Source organism: Excalfactoria chinensis, chromosome 4, assembly GCF_039878825.1.
Source record: "Excalfactoria chinensis isolate bCotChi1 chromosome 4, bCotChi1.hap2, whole genome shotgun sequence".
NCBI lineage: Eukaryota > Metazoa > Chordata > Aves > Galliformes > Phasianidae > Excalfactoria > Excalfactoria chinensis.
In genome coordinates this window covers 39,352,285-39,372,615 of record NC_092828.1, presented here as the reverse complement: position 1 = coordinate 39,372,615, position 20,331 = coordinate 39,352,285, and the positions used below count along the sequence as shown (strand labels likewise).

At 41.6% G+C, this 20,331-nt stretch overlaps 1 protein-coding gene across 2 annotated transcripts in view; it reads left to right on the top strand.

Annotated features, from left to right (window-relative positions):
* SLC4A4 (solute carrier family 4 member 4) overlaps window positions 1–20,331 on the top strand; it is a 179,200-nt gene that overhangs the window by 23,946 nt on the left and 134,923 nt on the right. For both annotated transcript variants that reach the window (XM_072336289.1, XM_072336288.1), the window contains exon 3: window positions 12,362–12,541. In XM_072336289.1, coding sequence (XP_072192390.1) covers window positions 12,362–12,541 — 180 coding nt within the window. The remainder of the gene's footprint in view (window positions 1–12,361; window positions 12,542–20,331) is intronic.

Below are 20,331 nucleotides of genomic sequence, written 5' to 3'. Positions count from 1 at the left end.
GAACTCTGTCCTTCAGATAATATCACTTGAGTCATTAGTTAGCTTGATGCTGGTAAATCTCTGAGCATGTTTATTGTTGGTACTTTCCAACTTGTGTCTGTTTCACCCACTGTTGCATGAAGTATCTTTCTGGTTGTTGCAAATGCTTATCATACGTTAGTAGAGATCAGGGTTAGCTTTGAAGATGCTGGGGTTGTGTGAGAAGGTGCTGAGAGCTCCTGAAAGCTCTATGAGGAAAGTCTGCAAAGTTCATACACTTATAAACTGATCTTACATAAGACAGCGTTGGCTGCATGTATAGAAGAAATGGAGAAAATGATTTCAGTACAGCTGAGTCAATATATGATGTTCTTCACCCATTGCAAAGAAAAGTTTGTTTGCTTTGTTTGCTTTTTTTTCTTTTTGAGCAGGGATAAGTTCTGGCGCTTGGCAGAGAAGAGCCATACATTTTATACCATTCTGACAATGGCTTTCCTCATAACCAAACTAAATTTCACATTTTAGTTTGAAACAGTTTTCCCGTCACAACAGACCTTGCTTAAGTGTCTGTCTCTTTTTTTCTTGTCCCTTTAGTTCCTAAAGGGACAGCTCCCCTTTAGATACTGAACAGGGGATCAGGTGTAGTATTTACTCAACTCTAGGGTTCACCTTCTGCTTCTACAGTGACCTTCTGAATCCATAGCAAGCAAATCAGTTGATCATTCCCTGCTCCAGCTTCTCATCTGCAAATGGACCAACTGTACTTCCTCTGGCTGCTAAAGGTTGTTAATATTCCAGAAGAGGAACTGCCATGTAGTAGGAGTTGCCCAAGAGACAGCACTGAAGGCTGCTTTCCGGCTGCTGAGGTGATTCACGCCTGAAATGCAGTTACTCTTTTGATTTACTTTCAGACTCCTCCAGCACGTGGTGGCTCTCACATAAGCCAATGCACACCCACCCAGTCTGTTGATCTTTACATTGCAACATTGTATATTAGCAATTTAGGCTTTCCTTTCACTTGGGTCCTATTCCTACTCCAGCTGCCTGGGGAACTTCCTTCAAAATGAAACAAGAATGAAAAGAGAGACAGAAACTTGTAGTGTTTCCTGAAAGGAATTGTGCTGCAGGAGAGGCATGGACAAGCCTTTTGTAAATGGAGCTCCCACTGCCTTCCTTACTATCTGGTGCTCTGCTGGCAGGAGCTTGGCACTCTGATACACCCAACCTCAGCTGCAGTATGCTTTCCAGAAAATATGCTGTTGCCTTTCTAGGTTGAGTTCCAGCTGCAGGCTTGGAATACAGGTTGGCTTGCAGTGGGGCTGTTCTCCCTTATGATGTGCTATTTCAGTTTTGGGCTCTTACAAGGACTTCCCCTGAGCTGCTTGGCACTTGCCAAAGAAATGGGATGTTGGTTAGGTAGGTCTGCCTGGCATGTTGTGGTTGTGTATCATGTTTTGGTTGCTGACTTGCCCCCTGTCTTTGTTGTTTGTTCTTCAGGCTTCAGTCTGACTCCTGTTGCAGCAAAAGATGGCTAGTAGTTCAGGCTCCTAAGAAGACACAGGGTTTGCTTCAGACACCTTTGTATCCATCAGCATTTATAGTAATGATGATACAGTAATAATTTATAGTAATTTGCTGTGCTTGCAAAATCAGGGGAAGAATATTAGAAGTTTTTATTCCAGAGTCAGTGGCCTGGAAAAATAGCAGTGGCCTCCAACTGAAGACTCAAGTACATAGGCTCACTAGCTATGAAAATCAAGGCTTTTATTTATATTGGAGATCTAAAACCTGCCTGTATTCATTTAATACATTTAATACAATACAGTTGCCATTGGCAACTTGGTATTAACTTGATGATCAATGAGATAGAAATAGGGAAAACAAGGCTAAGATTTTCAGGCAAGAAGGGCTGTTCTGGATATATCCATTTTGGGTGGTAATTCAGGGCATTTCTAAAGGAGACATGATTTTTAAAGGAACTGTGATCTGTTCTTCATGTGGATGCTAGAAAATCTGAAGGTACTGTGTGTCTGAACAGCTTGATCTAAAACTTAGAGCAAGCAGCTGAGCCCAGCACAACTCTCTTCCTCTGCTCCGCTCCCCAAAGCTGTGCTTTTGAGAAGTTTTCTGTGAGTAGAATCCAAGCAACACTGGCCAGATTAGATCAGATAACAGTAGGGCAGGTTTGGTGGCTTCTGTAACCTCTCATAGCTCCAAAGAGGAGAGAAAGAAAAGCAGCTTATGGGGTTGTGGGTAAGAGTCTAGCAATGGCTTATATAAAGCTCAGTGGTAATGCCCCAAACACATTTATTATTATGTGTAAACAATGTTGATCCATTAATTTATTGAGGTATCTTTTAGCTGCTGTTGGCATGTGCCTTCTTGGCTTCACGGCACATGTTCTGATCCTTTCCTAGCAATGACTGACTTAATTTCTCATCTTTGAACAGAATTTGTAGGATCTTCTACAAGCCAGATGAAGACCTTACTTTTAAATTTTCTCTTCCTATTTTAGACCTTCCTGACTCGATTATGTGAGCTCTATCTTTTAGAACTATCTTGTTCTCTGAGGCTAATGCACATTTTAAACATGCTTCACTGGAACAGCTCCCGAGTCTTGCTAGGAATCTGGCATTTTGTCTGGGTCATTGATAGGCAGCAAGTGAGCGTACGTTTGAAACTGAGAAGTGCAAACATCAGATAGATGACTAAGAACAATTTCTGTCTGGCTAACTATAGTGTTGTCATATGGGAAGCTTTTAAAGATTGCAGAGGTCATCTCACACAAAGATTAAACCAGCCTTTTGAAGATACTGAAGATCTGGGAGCCTGCTGATAGCAAAAGATTCTCATACTTACACGCTGTCTTCCATTACCCAGTTCAGTTCCCTTCCCCCTGTAGTTGTTTTAGAGCAGGATTAAATGCTGAGAAGTAATACAAATATCTAACATGCTCTTTGCACAAGTTTGCCACTTAATCAAGTAATTCAGTGTATGTTCATTGCCAGCGTTTGGTCCTCTCTTGAACTTTTCCATCCTAGCAGTGAAGATGGGATCCATTATGAGAGCTGGCAGAACTGAAGAGAGCTGTGTTGTTTCTGATCTTGTCCCTTCTTGTTTTATCTTTCAGTTGAAATCTAGCTTGCATTTTGAGCCTCTGTTTTCTCTTTTGTCCTGTACTACATATTTCTTGCTACTTTTCTGTTCTCCTCATGGCCTTCATTTGGTTGTGAACCCCGTACTGAATGTTATAGTTGCTCTGTTTATAAAATGTTTGGCCCCATCCCTTAAAAACCCATCATCTGATCAGGTCACATGAACCGTTTTCTTTGGCCAGCAGCCACACAGCATGGAGTTATTAGCTTTTTGCATAATATTGTCATTTTAAATGCCGCATAGATTGCAGGCCATCCTGATCTCACTTTGTTCAGAATAGCTGGTTGCATATTTTTGCAGTCACTGTAGATGTGAATTATTCTGTTTCTGCTGGTCAGTCTCTTGCCCAGCATCCTTTGTCCAAATCCAGGCATCCACTTGGTGCTTCTGGTCCTCTGGTTTGTGCTCAGACTCTTAACAGGCCTTTTTTTCCCATCATGGGAACCTCTTGCAGAGGTGATTTTGTGCCCAAGAATCACCTCTGTGGGACATGCATGTTTCTGCACTGCTGAAATTGTTACTGCAACACAAAGAGCCAAGCCTGTTCCAGTTACGCAGGCTGCCCTCACTTTAGAGGAAAACACGTCTTTTGTGTTGTTGTGCCGCTACTTTGCTCTTGGAAGCAGTAGTGATTTGAGTCTATGTATCTCCAGTTGGAACATCTCTTTGTTTAGATTTCACTCAAATTTCAACAAACTACTCAATGAAGCCTTGTGAGCTTTACCTCTTGGATAAAGTCCTACTTATCTGGAAAAGCAGTGTCTTGAGTATTAATGTGTTCTGAACATCCTGTAGGAACTAAGTGCTGAGCCCGGGAGTGTGCAGGGTCAGCCTGTCTGAAGGATTGCTTATGGCTTTTAGTTTTGGCATCTGTGTTCAGATGCATTAGTGGGAATAGTACTTGATGTTTACACTGATTTAGAGGAAATAATGACGTCCCTTGTTTCTGATGCATGAACCAGCTGTATCCACTGTCATGCCTTCTGAATTTCTGTGTCCCTACTACCTAGAGTTTACATCTCCCTGATGTATCATTGAAAATATTGTTTGCCTGTTGTTTCTTGAAGGCTTGCATTTTCAGCTGTGGGAAAGTTAATGTTCTTTAGATTGCTCATGGGAAATTATTAGGTACTGTATGATATAGGAGGGGAGGATTGTTTCTGTTCTACTAGTACTAGCTGTGCCCCCTGAGTGGAGTGCTGCCCAGGCTGTGCATCCCTATCCTATTTGGGCACATGGTGTGATAGCTGCATCCTGAAGTGGGAGCTGGTTAGGATGGAGGTGCCAGCCTTCGGAAATGGTTACTACCTATAGCCCATTTGATTCAGGTAGAGTTAAGTGCACTTAGCTCAAGGCAACGTGGCCTTTTGTTCTTATTTCTTGAGCTGATTTGAAACTAAGCAGGGCTTACTTCAGGAGTTTCTTAGTGCTACTTTTAGTATCTCCCTTTTAAAATGGATCATCCCTGCGGTTTATTTGTCCTTCTGGCCCATCAGCTTTTTATGTCATTTATTTCCTTGGATTCTTGCACAAAATTAGAAATATCCTTCCGTTGCCACTTCCAGTTTTGAAAAGCCATGAAAAACTGCAGAGACTTGCTCTGATCCCAGAGACGTGTTGCCACGTTAAGCTGTGTGCTTGGCAGCAGCAGCACCTTGCTGGCCATAAAGACACAAAGATATCACGTGGTCTTCTGACAAAGCGTGCAACAGGCTGCATCCCTTGGCAGCCTCACCTGCCAGCCTCACGTGACTTCAGAGCTGCTGCAGATGCAGGTCCCAAAATGTTGGGTGACTCTATGGAACAATCTTTCAATAAAGGCAGCAACTCGTAAGTAGTAAGAATAAAAGCCATATGCTTTAGGAGTATGTCAGGAAGCCACATGTATAACCAAAGCTTCCTCACCCTGGGGATATGCTGTGTTTCAATTCTACTCATGTATGAGACTGGTTTTTTAGGCTATGAAAATGGGCAGAGAACGGCACGCCTTTGCCTTCCTGTGTTATGTTAGCTATACCTCAACGTTAAATAGCTGCCATGTGCTGAGCAAAGCCCTTCTGGCAGGTAGCCTGAAATTTCTGCCCCAGCCTCCATTCTGAGTGCCTGCACACACACAGCTGCCTGGAGCAGGAGACACAAGTGGCCATAGCAGTTGGCTTTAGGAGGAGAAGTTGGCTTCATAGACATATTAGTTGTAACCACATGAGCTTGTCCAAGCTTGACGAGACTTAATGTGGCTCTCCCTGTTCTTTGGAAAAAAGCCTTGAAAGTGAAAATAAGGCACGGCTGAAAAGTGTTGATACTTAACTCATTTTCATTGCTTTATAAATTTGTAATACTAGTTTTTGAACTTGTGTTGTTTTAAGGAACCAATCTGAGTTGCTTTATGGGCTAGTCTGGCCATGCTCTATGTCTCAACAGTCCTCATCGTGTAGAAAGGATTCCTTCCTAGATATTATGTACCAGGCAGACTTTATCCTTTGATCTCATAACTTTCAGCTCCGTCCTCCAACTGACCAAGTTTTGATTTTGCTAAGCAAAGGTATTTCACCATTTTCTTAAAAGAAGAGAGTACATGTTTTAAATAAGAGACAGTGTTATAAATGAAGTGTAATCACTTTCTGCTTGTTTGTTTGGCTGGAGATAACTGGAATGGCAAATGAATTTCATAGGTTTTCTGGTAGTAACCTACACTTGGATTATTGCCACTGTAACTGATATCGTGTTACATAAACATGTTTAAATATGTCGTATAAAAGGTCTTGTGAAAAGACAATTGTTGCAGGAGGAAGCTCCCCAGAACTGCCTAAATTCAGACTTTGTGAGAAGCCTGAACTGCGCAGCTATTTATAAGTGTGTAAGACATCAGGTTGATTCTTCTATATGATTCTTTTGGGAAATTTTTTCCTTTTTTTTTTTTTTTTTTAATGGATGAGATGGTAGGAAATTATATTACTTTTTGAAGCAAATGTTGTTCCAGAACTGGTTGGGAAAAAACGTCTTAACTCTGGATTTCATTCTCTCTAGATATGTTTTTGCCATTTGGCACTTGTGTTAAAGCATGAATAGATCCACGTGTTTCAAACAGTATATGCAGCTTGCGCTTCAGAGGCTTTGGGATGTCAAGTTTGGGACTGACATAATTATACTGAGAGTGAGTAATTCCCTGCCCCAGGCACACTTCCCACGTGGGCATATCCCAAGATCTCTTCATCACTTACACTCAGCCAGATCCGGAGCTGATTGTGCCAGATTTGTCCTTGTTCCTTCACAGGGCTGCATTGCCCCTTGGTGAGCACTGAGCAGCCATTCAGTGTGCTAGTGCAGCACGTACGCCCTGCCTTTCCAAAAAACATTGTCTTTTCTTCCTTTTCTTCCTTGGACAGACAGACTCTTCAGGCTCAGCTAGAGGTTTGTGCTGTAGCAACTGCAAAAACCACCAGCAGTATTACTGGTACAGACACACAGGAACCTGGTGTGTCATATACATGTGCAGAGCCTGTCTTATCTTGCATCTTTCTGCATGCCTCAGTGGGCAATGGGGAAATGGGTACCTGAAAGGAGGCTGGGATGTACAGGTAGCACAGGTGGTCAGGCTGTGCTAACACATGAGTCTGGCAGTGGAACTGCACGCAAGCAACTAATGGGTGATGGACAATTTGCTAAGTCTGAAAACTTCTTCAAGCCTACAAATTTCTGTGTTCTTATTTTTCAGTACACATTTTTTGAATTTCTTTAATCCCCAGGTTCCCTTAAAAGGAATAACTCTGAAAAGGACTTGAGAACATAGTTTTACATGGAAGCAGCATGCTTGGGGCCCCTAGCTAGTTGAGGCAGGGTGTCTAGAACTGCTTTCTTCCCTCATGCTGTCAGCATGCTGCTGGGATCAGCGTATGAGTGTGCATGACTTGAGACTCAGGCAGCTTCGTTCCCAGTGCTTTAACAAGACCATGCTTGGCCAGGACAGAGACAAGAGATGAACAGATATTCCTGTGGGGGGTGTGGAATGCTGTATTTTACAAAACCTATATTTAGTAATATGTGAGTGGGTTTTCAGTGATAAAACTGATTCAGGGGGACCCTTGTGCCCATGATCTAAGTTTGGACTCTGGATCATGTGCTGCTGTTCTTTAGTAACTCTTAAAGAAGGAAAAGATGCCATCCCAACCAAAATTTTTTCAAAGGAAAAATACCTCTCTGATGAGGACTGCTTCTTGCTTTACTAATGAAATGAGCCAGTTCTGTTCCAAATTTGGTACACAGTAAAGTTCATCTTTGTGCAAAGAAAAGTTCAGCTTCAGAAGTTACCGCTGAAATAAGCGGGAAAGCTGTGACCCTCTGCTGTCCTTCAGAAAGGGGAAGGTTGCTTTCTCTTGCAGGTCTTGCTGTGCATCTTAGGAGATTCCACAGCACTGTGAAACTCATGCTTCTGGTCAACCAGAACAGTTCTAGAATGAATGAGATGCACACAGGGAATAGTTGTTTTCCTGGGGGAGAGTGGATAGAGAGGGAGGAAGAGGCTGTGAACACAGTGGGCACCACAGGAGGAAATGTGCAAGTGGCTTGTGTTGAGTGCACAAGAGATGTTTGTGGCTCAGTGGGCCCTGGATGATCAGAAGTTTAGCACTGGGCTTTATTCTCCCCATTCTCCACCAAGCTGCAGATAGCAGTGTGGTACATGTGCGTACTGTGTGGTGTGTACTGTTATATTTATCAGGCATTGCCATTTGTAGTGAATCGTTCTCATGGGAAAGCTCCGTTAGCCCAGTGAGTAGGAAATGTCTCAAAGTTGTGCATTGAGAGTATGTGTCAATTGTTTCCTTCCAGGCATTTTGGGAAGGGAGCCTAGAAGTTTATCTCAGCATTTGCAACAGCGTAAACAGATGCCAAGTACTTCAAGTATGCAGAAAAGGAAACCATCTTGATTGGCCACTCTGAACAGACTGTGAGAGAAAAATAAAAAAGAAAAGGGGGGAAAGAAAAATGGGGGGTGGGGTGGAAGGGAAAAGGACAAAAAGTGACGTTAAGTAAGGCTCTCTCATGCAGAATAGGGAAAAGCAGCTAAGTAACGCAGATGTTGGTCTGCGTATATACAACTTAGTTTCATATCACCAAAATCTGTACTGTGCACACGTGATCAAAAGATTAAAGAGATTGTCCGGTTCTGTTGGCAGCATATTAAAGCATTAAGACTACAGGCTTACTATGATGTGTTTGTATACCAAGCTGACCACAGAATTAAAGTGATTCAAAGGAGGACGTTGTCTAAGTAGAAAAAGCCAGAATCACCCCATCCTTTTTCATCTGGCTTTTGCATTTGATCTTGTAAGAATTCCTTGGACAGATAGTGCTGCCCATGCTTCCCAGGGGCCGTCCCTACCCTGACACCTGCTGATTGTGCTCAGATAAGGTTTCCCTATCCCAGTGTAGCATTTATGCCATCTGCTGTGTTACAGCTGATATTTCCAGTTTCTGGAATACTGGAATCCTGGTTTTGTGTGCCACAGCTGAGTCTTGTCTTCAGATGCTGATCTGCAAGTCTTGCTGTAGGTCTCACCAGCTTTGGCATGACTGCTCTGCCTGTTTCCAAGGGCCTCTGTGGTTTGAGCCCATTTTGGAAAGATCACTGTTGGTGCTCTGGGCTGGAGGCAGCAGATGCCTATTCCTTTCCTCCTGCCATTGTTGTGCTGCCTCACTTTGGACCTTATTTGATCCTGGATTTCTGTTTCTTTTTTTGTCCTTCTCCCTGAGATGACGCGTTATTGGTCCTATGCTGGATGGTTATACAGTGTTGGCAGCCCAGTGCATCAGGGATGTGCACGTAGCAGTGAATTTGCTGGCTCCTAGACTGAGCACTGTGGAGTTTCCGCAGTGAGCCTTTTGGTGCCTTTATGCTAGACAGAACTGGCTAAAGGGTAGCTTCACTCAGAGATTTTCAGTAACACCCTGTTATTTGGCATCTTTATATTATTAGCATTTTACATCTTTGTATCTTTATGTCTGTTTTATTAACTCAGTGTAACCTTCTGTATAGTTGCAGCTTGTACAGAAACTACAGCTTGCTGTAGCACTCTGATCACTAGAAATGCTGTGATTTGTTTTAAGGGCCATCACCAGCACTACTATGTCTGTGGTCGAGCAGGGAGTTCTTTATAAGCCTCAGGTCTCCACCAGCTTCCACCTAACAAATTACTTTGGAGCCAAAAGGCATCATATTTAGTGCCAGTCTCAGGATGAATGTGTGTCTTACTGGAGAATTGTTTTCTCTTCTAATTTTCTTAGTCTTTATGAATAAAAAATGCAGTTGTTAAGGAGCCTTTTTTTCCCCCAGATGCTTTTCTCTGCTTCAGTAACTCAATAACAGTCTGCACTTAAAATTTTTCATTTGTCCTCTGTGTTTGCTTTTTGAAGGAGTTACTCTTAGAGGTCTGTGTACGTAAATAATTTCACTGGGCTATAAGGAACGCACGTGGATGGGTGTGAGAGGCAGCGTTATATGCATAGGGCATGAGCTATTTTCATAAGCCTCTGGCCCTAGCCCCAAATAGAGCTCACTATTCCATTCTTTGCATAGTCCTTGGGCAATAGCATTAGCTCCATTAAAGCTGTTGTCAGGAAGGGCTATGCTGGTCAAGCAGCCTCAGATGCTTTCGGTATAGCATTTCACTTGCTCTGTAGGTGAACAACTCACCAGACTTTACAGCTGGCCTCAGGAACATGTGGAATTTGAAATGACAAAAGCAGAGACTCAGCAAGGAAAGTACCAGACCTGACACACCTCACAGACAAATGAAGTGAGAGAAAGGTTAGGAGTGCATTTTTGAATAGGATATTCTCAGTCTCATGTTCCACATACAGCTCTGCCTGTGGGCTTCCTGATTGTCCATCATCACACACTGCTATTGCTGATCCGCTGCTGTCTGTTTCGATATCCTCAGACAAGGTGTCTCACTAGAGATCAATGTTTTCGAAGGCTGTTTTTCAAGAGAAATAATAAATTGTTATAGAAATTGAGGGTTTTGTGACAATTTTTCAGTCTTTTAATCTTGAAGACTAGACTTAGAGCAGTTGCATACACAATGCAGTTAACCCATAGCTGCCCTCTATGACTTTACTGTTGTACTAGCATTTCTAAAGCAAATTCCTGCAATTGCACAAATGGGTGCTTAATCTGGAGCCATGTAGCGCTGCTGAAAAGGAAAAAACAGTAATAGGTGCAGCTCACAGATGATCTCAGAGAACAGTGCAAACTGCAGTGAGGAAAGGAAGATCTGTGGAGGTGGGTAGATAACTAGTTTTCCACCTAACTTTCCCAAGTGAAACCTGACTTGTTGCTTGCTTAACTCAATTCTTAATCTGTAGTAGAAGGGAGAGCAGTGTGGATACAATCTGCAGGACTCTGTAACTGGTGACAGAGAAGCACATCTGCTTTGAGATGCCATCACTATTGTCTTCTCATGACAGAACCTTCTGTGGCTTTTGGATTATTACAGAATCACAGAATGGCCTGGGTTTTTTCAACCCCAGATGACAATGATCACCTAGTTTCAATTCTGCTGCCACAGGCCCAGAGCCACATCCAGCCTGGCCTTGAATGCTTCCCGGGATGGGGCATCCACAACCTCCCTGGGCAACTTGTTCCAATGCGTCACCACCCTCTGAGAGAAAAAAGTTCCTCTTAATATCCAACCTAAACCTCCCCTGTCCCCTTCACCTTCTGCAGTGTGTTTCAGGAGAGCTGATAAATATCCTCTTTGGAAGATAGCTGTAGGTGCTGGAGTCAGTGCTGAGGGTATTTTATCTGTGCTTCGCATCAAAGCCACAGCAGTTGCGGAGGCTGGTGTCTGAAGGCTGCAGTGTGGGATGGCCTCTCCCATCTTGGAGGAGCTACCTGCCAAATGAGTTGGTTCAGCAGGAAAGATTTCAGCTCTCCTGAAGCTGGAGCCTTGGCCGTTTTCCTGAGTATGTGATCTGATACAGTTGCGCATGGTTTTAGCAGCCATCCATTCATATGAGGTGTAAGTATATGTTAAAAATAGCTGTATATGAGGTGTAAGTGTATGCTAAGAATAGCTGCATGTGAGGTGTAAGTATATGCTAAGAATAGCTATATGTGAGGTGTTTTTGCTAGGAATTGATGTATGTGAGGTGACTGAGCCCGTGACTCTGCAGAGTGGTAGCTCTGCAGAAACTCATTTCTGGGTGTGAGCAGAAGCAGCTGACTGTATGCAGATAAAGACACTTGTTCTCACATGCATTTAGGGCTCATTCATTCAGATAAATATACCTTAGTTAGTAGTAGGGTATGTGTATTTAGCTTCAGTGGTTGGGTACATAGAGAAATGAATGGGGAAAACAAATTTTGACAAAAGCATAAGATATCATTATTAATCTGAAGCAGCTGTTTTTAAAGCTTAAAGAAAGAAAGCAGAATTATCTAGGCAGAGAAAAAGACGTGTTTTCTATAATCAGAAGGAAAGATTTTTATCCCAGGCTGGTAAAAGTATGGAAAGCCCTGAAAATAGAACATTTTTGATCAAACCTATCAAAAGGCAATAACAATTGGCAAATGTAGTTTAAGTGCTCTATTTTGAGATAAAAGACTGTACGAAAGGGAGAAGGCATAATTTGTATTTCCAGTGAGCATACAAAATTTGGCGCTTAATTCTTACTTTGGAAAGCATGGAGTACTTAGAAGTTTGCAGTAACTTCTATCGGTAGTCCTTCCTCACTGCTGTATTGTAATATCCTAGTGGTAGTTGGATGCACAATGGACTACATGCTCAAGTGATGTAAATTTTGTTGCTTCTTCAGTTAAACTGGATCAGTTTGCAGAAAGTGTGTAGTCTGACCAGTGTATTTTCCAAGACAAATGGGAAAAAATAATGTGGAATGTTTTTGAATAAGGTTGTACATTGTATTGCAGAATTAGTGTGATGGCCTTCTGTGGTGGTGTTTTTTATTTTTATATGAGTCACGAGCACTGAATAGTTATCAGTGTTTCATCAATGGAATGCTCTCTAAGGAATGACTTCATTAAAAATGCTGCTCAAAATGGTTGTTCAAGAGTCCATAGCTCACTTTTGGAGCCAAGAAACACGCAATGTTAGTAATGATGGATACTTTGCTTACCTATTTGAATGAAATGTGGCGTGAGCTCTCCTAATTATTCATGCACAAACGGCATGCTGTCAAAGTCAATATTTGCTGTATTTCTATTCCTTAGGTCATCACACTGTTTACATTGGGGTCCATGTGCCGAAGAGCTACAGGAGAAGGCGGCGTCACAGGAGACGAGCTGGGCACAAAGAAAAGAAAGAAAAAGAGAAAATTTCTGAGAATTACTCTGACAAATCAGACGTAGAAAATGCCGATGAGACAAGCAGCAGCATCCTCAAACCGCTCAGTAAGTACTGGTCCCTCACTACAATGGTCCGTTGTCTAGTGATTTGCTCCTGATCTGATCATGACGGAGAAAAGTGGATCAAGGAAAACAGTCATATTGTGTTGCGGGATCAGAATAGTCTGAATTAGTTGCTATCGGATGGTGGTTGTGACATGGAAAAGGCCAGAGCAGACATTTCATCCCTCTGTGTTACCTCAGTTTGCTCCTGAGCTAGTGCCAGTCAGCAGCAGGCCAGCATTCTTAGAAGCAAGTTGACACTGTGTGTAAGGAGATAGCAAGGAAACACAAAGACTGAGGACGTGCTTGGACAGATCAGTTTCAGCTTCTGCCCTGGCTCTCAGGATGAATATACCATGGCTCAATCACTCCATGCTTTCTGCTAGAAACGGTTTCCTAGGAGCAGGTGGATAAGCACCAAGACCACAGCTATAGGCTGTGAGAAGCAAATCCTCTTGGGTTGTCTTAGCTTCATTGTATTAATAAGCTATGGGAAACACCTCAGCATGGTATACCTCAGATTCTTGAGAATAATTCCAGGTGGCTGGAGTTCCAGTACACAGCTAGCTTATAAGTGAGAAAATGTTTCCTGAGCTAGGGAGAGAAGCATGCAGGGGTCTTAAGACCTGGACATTGAAGAAAGAGGCGAGTTACTCATTTTGGAATTGTGTTGCTGCATAGTTATGGTATTTAAAGACTTTAACATGAGATCACATCAGTCATGTCTGTAGGCCAGGACCTCTTACTCTCAATAGTGCAGATACTTCAGAGAATGAATACTGAGAAGAAAAACAAGTCCCAAAGACCATTTGTTTTTCATAAATGTCTTTCTCTAGTTGTTCCCAAGGAAGTTTTCTTCTCAACACTCAGAAACCAATAATTGGCTTTACAGGGAAATAAATTGTTGTCTTCAGGAGCTCAAGAACTTTAATGTTATATTCTTACACATAAGTCTCTGTTCTTTTTTTGCATGCCAGTGACCAAATATGTAGAAATTTGTTTTTGGATTCCGGATATATTGATTTCCTAGGGAAAAGGAAATATATATATATATATATATATATATATATATATATATATATATATATATATATATATATATATATATATATATATATATATATATAAATCAAACCATTAACTGATGGTTATGATGGTTAAAAACCCATTTCTTTCACCAGATCTTGATTTGCTGACTTTTGTTTTGCTGATCTTTGTTTCTGATGTTTATTTGAGAAAGAGTTAGCTGTTGTTTTTTTTTTTTTTTTTCCTGTTGTTTTCACATTTCAGTATGTTCTTGTCTGCTCTTTCTCAGCATGTGAACATATGCAGTCCTTTCATCTCTCTGTCTGAGCATTTCCCCAGTCTTTTCCAGCCTGACCTATTTGCACTATGTACTTTGGGAATGAGATCACTTAAATCCCACGCACTATTGCAGGTGTCCCGTGCAATGGTGTTAATATTTGCGTAATTGTAACTTTTTCTGTGTAGCTGACCATCTCATGTATCCAGATATTTTACCAGGCTCTGGCCATGACTTGCTGTTGCGCACTGGTGGCCAGATCTTTTTACAAGCAGGCGTTGTTAATTTAGAGCACTGTAAAGGATAGGAGTAGTTCAGGTGACTATCTTGGATTTCCAAACATTGAATTATTTGCTGTCTCATCTCCTCAGTTTTTTTCCCCTCTGTTTCTGCATGTGTAGTGACTCCAGACAGCCTTCAGAAATGTCTCCCTTTCTGTTCTTTAGAAATGGTTCTTTATTTCCATTCAGATTTCTGTTCCTTAGGTGGCTGATGATCTGAGATAGTTGGATATTGAGGCTGTGCCAGCTTCAGTGTTTCTTACTGGAACTTTGTTGAAGGTTTTTGAGTGCCTGGTTGGCTTATGTGTGTGATGTATGCAGCTCTCTTTGCTGACATGAAAAGTATGTCCAAGAGAGAATGAGTTTTCTGCAGACAAAAAGAAGCATGACTCACCAGCCTAGTCTGCCTTTCATTATTGGCAATAAAGTTCATTTTCAAAGAAGGGCTAAGAACACGAGCAACAAAGAATGAGGGATAATATCTGGAGCTAGAAGAAGGCTGAACATTGCAGGGAAATATGCATTGTGTCTGAGTCTGCAAAAACAGTAATTTGCATATCTACTTCTCTGTTTTTTTTTTTTTTTTTTTTTTGTTTTTTTTTTTTTTTTTTGCAATTATTAGCTTGGCCAAGTAGTTGTCAGTCCAGATGGTATATAATTCTTACTTTGTCTTCAGATATAAGGACAGTCATGTAAAGATTGACTTGTAAAATCTGTAATAATTAAGTTGTCTAAACAGTTTGTTTTTTGAGCAGAAAGCTTAAGTCGTGTTTTGATTTGATACTTCACTTATTTCTTGATCTGTGAAATCTAAGCTTAGATATTGTACCTGAAGTTGATTCCTCACATTCTTTGGTGAAAACCCTATGACCAGATTTTGCCCAAATTTGAATTTGGATCAGGAAGTCGAACTGCTTGTACAGCAGAAATAAACCCGATGAAACATGTCTGTGGATGGAGTCAAGCAATCACTCAGTCCCTAAATGCAAACTTGCCTATAAACATTTTGTTCTGGCTCAAAGCCAGTCTAGTTACATTTTGGTATTTGAGGTCTGGTGCAATTTGGAAGTGTCAATACTTCTTTAAAAAAAAATAAATAACATAAATCTATGTCTTGTTCAGCCAAACAAGCCATGCTCTGAGAGTTTATAAACAACAACCTTCAACTCTCCCATCTGGAGAGAGTTAGGCAAACGGAACATGTACAGATGTACTTTACCTAATGTAACTTACTGCTTAGGAAAGATGCCTGCTTTAAAAACCCGGACAGGAATATCGTGTGATGTGCTGAGGAGGAGGAGATATTCAGGCGATGTTCCCACTCCAGAGCCCTTTCAGTGTATTCCAGGCCTGCGGGGCTGTCTCTGTGCTCAGGGAGAAAATTGGTTCACACCTTTGTTTTCAGGCAGGACTGCTGACACTGGTGCTAGCTGAAATGCGGCTGCCTTTAACTGCAGACTGTTAAGAGATCCCTGCTCCAGGTGAGGTATACCAGCACCTCAGTTCTAAAAGTAGCCGCACTAACTGGCCTGGCCTTGCCTTTCAATTATGACCAGTAAGAATGAAATAACTTTTAGCAGTGGTTATTCTGTACCATCCAGGAAGGTGACATGGAAGTATTCTTGAGGAAAACACATGTATGTATGTTTCATTACTTTAAGCAGGCTTTAAATATCCTCTTCTTACCTGCTTAAAACACATATGAGAGTGAGAAAATATATACTTATGCTGTTGGAACATGGAATTGTTTCTAGAATACCTGACCTGCGGAAGGAGAAGTATGGCATATTGAAAGAGATAGAGTAAAATTGAGTTTTCAGAGAGAATATTAGTAGTTTTGCAGTGCTAAAGTCTGTGATATTGATCTGCTGTAGTTTTAGGCACATCCTCTCTTAGTCCTGGTTAATCCTCGCAGTGGGTTGAAGGGAAGACTGAGCTGGAAATGTGTGGAAAGTCTCAGAAACTTGTCAGCTGGCATGTGTATAGGTTTCAAGCCTGGTTCTGCCTCCTCAGTCAGCTGACTGCTCATCTTGATACAAGGCTGATGATATAGCTTGCTTTACTTGCAAGGAGCGAGGAAAAAGGAAAGCAGATAGATGCTTCTTTTTTTTTGAGGAAGTGCATCTCTGCTTGGTCTGGGGAGGGGTTTCTTCTCACTATGTGGTTGCTCTCCAAGTTTATTTGGCTCACATCCCTCGTACTTGTTTGGGGTGGCTCAAACCCAATGGAAGCATGCCTCTTGGTAAGCACTGCAGCAGCAGGCAGCTTGTAGACACTGTACTGGTGTACACAGCAGCAGGAGACTCTTTATGGAAACACCAGTGCTTGTAGAGAGCTTGCTTTGGTTACCTGGACCAGCCTTGTGCTCCTTAGATGCTCAGCATGATAACAAAGATAGAGATCTCTCTCCATTTTGAAACTAATGTTGTGTTTGGAATAACAGTACTTAACAAGTACGGTACAGATTTAAGCATTAGGAGAAACAGAAGTAGAAAATGTGTGGTTCTTTGGCAGAATGGAAAATTGTCATTGCTTATCTGCAAAGCAAACGACTTCTGGGAAGTTTAAAAACTGTCAGTGTATATTCAGAACTCTGAATTCAGTGGCGAGGGTAAAAACCTTTTTACAGGCAAAGGCGATTCCAAAGCAGTGGAAAGCAAAAAAAGCCTTAAACTATAAAAACGCCTGGCCCTTTCCAAAATTGTAGCCTAGGATTGGTTTTATAAATAACTTGTAATACTACACCTCAGTTCAAGCCTCAAAGTGTTTTATGTAATCACCAAAATGATACCAGTAACATAGGCTGCAAAAGATTGAAAGTTCTCCATTCTTCAGAGTGATTTTAAAGCCAAAATAGCAATAAATATTCTCAACGCTTTCATGAAATTAACTGGAGGCATGACTTGCTTTTTACATTTCTCATTTTTCAGTTTAAAAAACAAGTGCAAGACGGTGTTAGTATGGCTCTTCTGTGGTGGTCTGTTATTCATTCCTCTGCTTTGTAACATTTTGCAGAGCTGTTGATACAGTTTGCGAATCTGAAAAGAGCCTTCATTCATGGTTTATGGAGAGAAGGTAATAGGCAAGTGGATCGCAACATTTTAGGTCCTTGCGTTCTCTTTCCTCTGAACCACAAAGTCTTGTTGGATGCCTGACTTAAGTTCATCACAAGTACATGAAAACAGGACAGTGGAACAGAGTCAGTGAAACAGGATAAAGAAGCAGTTTGCTTTGATGAAACAGTAAGTTGCCTGCTGTTGTTCTTCAGTTGTAAGCATAAGGCAACTTCATCCTTATCATAATTATAGGAATTTACATGCTTATGAACACACACACATTCACATGTGTCTTTATCATCCTCTACCCCTCTAAAGAGCAGGAGGAAGTCTTAAGCAGTTCCTTTTGCTGATGGGCAATAAGATTAGATTTTCCTGGTGTGTTATTGATCCTTGTTTAGTGTCAGTCATCAGAAGTGCCTGTGATACTTAGCATTGGCAGGGGATTCAGCAAGGCATGTGGGCCAAAAGCAACAAGTACTAAAGAGGCACCTGAGAAACTGATAAACAGCAGTTTGTAATAGTATTTTCTTAGGACCTGTATCCTCAGTACAGTCTGATTTTGGCAGAATAGATAAATAGGATATGCAGAATAGATAAATAGAACTGCAGAACATACATTTTGGAAAATCTTAAGCGAGTTAAGTAGCTGTGAGTCAAGGCCATCTTTCAATTTACACCATTAATGGCAGCTGCTCTGCATATGGTCGCGTGAGAGCTAGGCTTATTGAAGGTTTTCTAAACCAATGGGGGGGGGGGTGTAACTATGATTCTGTTTACAGGATACAAAAACAGCAACAGGGGAACAAGGTTGAAAGGATCTGTCTGTCAGCCTGGTTTCTAGAGGACTCATACAGCAAGAGAGAGCGGGAAGGGATGATATGTCATCCCATCAAAGGTGTGTAAGGGTTTGCAGTTTGCTGAGAGAAATTTCTCTTCCTTCTTCCATTAGTAGTTCTTGAAGGTTTCAGTACAAAAATCACTCTTGAGGGCTCAGATGTGAGTTAGGAGTTCTGTGTTGAAAGAGAAAACCATTGCAGCAGAGCCATTTTATTAAGGTACTAATTGAGACTTGTGCTCTATTTCTGGATGATGTGCACCTCTCACAGTGAAGGTGAGGTTTGGCTTGGATAGATGAAATTTGCTGTGCAGGCAGCCCATCAGCCCTATACAGATGGCTTCTTCCTGGGCTATGGGTTAACATGCAGCTTTTAACAATTCTTATCTAAAAGGCATATTTCTCTCAAAACTGAGGTCTGTATAACCTGGTGGTAGGAAAGGTGATGCTCTAGAGAATCTGGCCTTCTTGAAGCTTGCTGTAAGTTTTTGGTACATGTGTGAAGTCCATACTGATGAATACTTGCATTTAAATAGTGCTTGGTAGAATGTCTTACATGGAGAAAGAACTGTAATTATGATGCATTGTCTGAGCCTGACAGATTCTTTAACATCAGTTGGCACCATTTTCTGAAAGGTGGTTAATCTGTGCTCAGTTTATCGGGATGCCTCAGGCATGTAAAAGATTTTGTGGTAGGCAATCTTCCAGCATGAATTCACCGTGGTGATTTGTTTAAGAGGAGGCTTTTTTCATTTTTAACCCAAGTACAGCAGCTCATCTGTTGGTTCTGGCTGTTGTGGGATGCATCAAAATTGACGTCATTAGAATCCTTAATTTCCTTTACATTTTGTTTTGCTTCTTGCATTATGAATTCTTTTCTTGGCCCTTTCAGGTTCTTCACATCGTCTGGTGGATGTTTATGACCTGCATAAAAGTGGTACTCTGTGTGCATAGAGATGGTTTTGGATCTATTTTTGTCTATTCAGTGCAGTACCCCGACGGAATACCAGCCAGGGATCTCTTTGAGGCCAAGCTGCTCTGTTTTTCTGATGCATTCTCTCACTTGACAACACAATCTTTATCTTATGGAGGCCCACCTCAGGGGCTGAAATCCTGTTTGAATCCATAGTGCCCTTGATTCTTTTAAGTGCTTCATCACATCCATAATTCCTGCTGAGCATGCATCCTGCTGTTTCTGGAGAACTCCCACCAGTGGGTCAGATACAATCTGTTCACCTTATGCTTCACAGATCTTCTGAGGTATTTGTGCCCTTTTGTTCAATGCCTGTTCTTCTAAACAGTTTGCCTATGCAAGGCCTGAAACATTTCACATTGCCTGAAGTATGCAAATATGTCTCATTAACTCAGTAAGTTAGGGAACCCTCCGTGCTAAACCTGCAGGACCAGGAGTCTCTCTGGGGACACAGTGAACCTTCATGTCCACAGAGCACCTACCCTGTGCTAAGGCACAGGCAGCAGACTGTCTCCGGTGCTGCCTCGAAGACAGGAATGAGGGTTTATTGGAAACCATCTATGGAAAATGGGATTGGAGACATCAGTAATACTTTCTGGATGTTTTTTCCAAGCTTTCTGTTGGAGGCCTCTCCTTCCAAGGTACAAACTTTGCAACTCTTCAGCACGAAGTTACCTCCTGTCAGGAGTGCTTGAACACAAAATGGAGAAGTAATAACACCACAGTGTTAGAGAAGTGATTGGTGATTTCACTACAACACAGCTGGCCCAATTTGTAGGTGCACCTGCTTGCAGCCTGAGCCAAAGACTACACATCAAAATGTGTATCTTGGACACTTACAGAGTTATTCCTGTTTGTATTATGCTTGAGTGTGAGGTGGCCTATATGTCTTTAAAAAAATGCATTTGTTATCTCTATGGCTTTTCTTAAATGGACTTCCTGCCTCTTCACATGCAGTAAGATTTATAATATTCTAGATTTCTGGTAACACCTCCCAGCTTGTAGCGCTTGCTTTTCAGGCAAAGATCCTGTATAGCAGAGGATGTCCCAGTTGATTTCCAGTGAGGAGTGGAAGTTGCCAGTCTAACTGTGGAGCAGTCCATCCACAATAAGATAGAATTAATTCAACAGGAATACTTAAACATCAATTTGGGAAGGTTCAGGCTTGGTGTCTACCCTGCAAGTTCATTAAATCAGCAGTTATAAATAGCAGGAGACAGCTACAGGATTGAAATAAATGGCCCTACTTGGCAGAGCATATGCAGCACAATCCAAGTGTGTGCCTCTTTCCATTACTGGTGTTGGATTTTTCATCAATCCAATTTCTTTTCTGTCTCTTTAG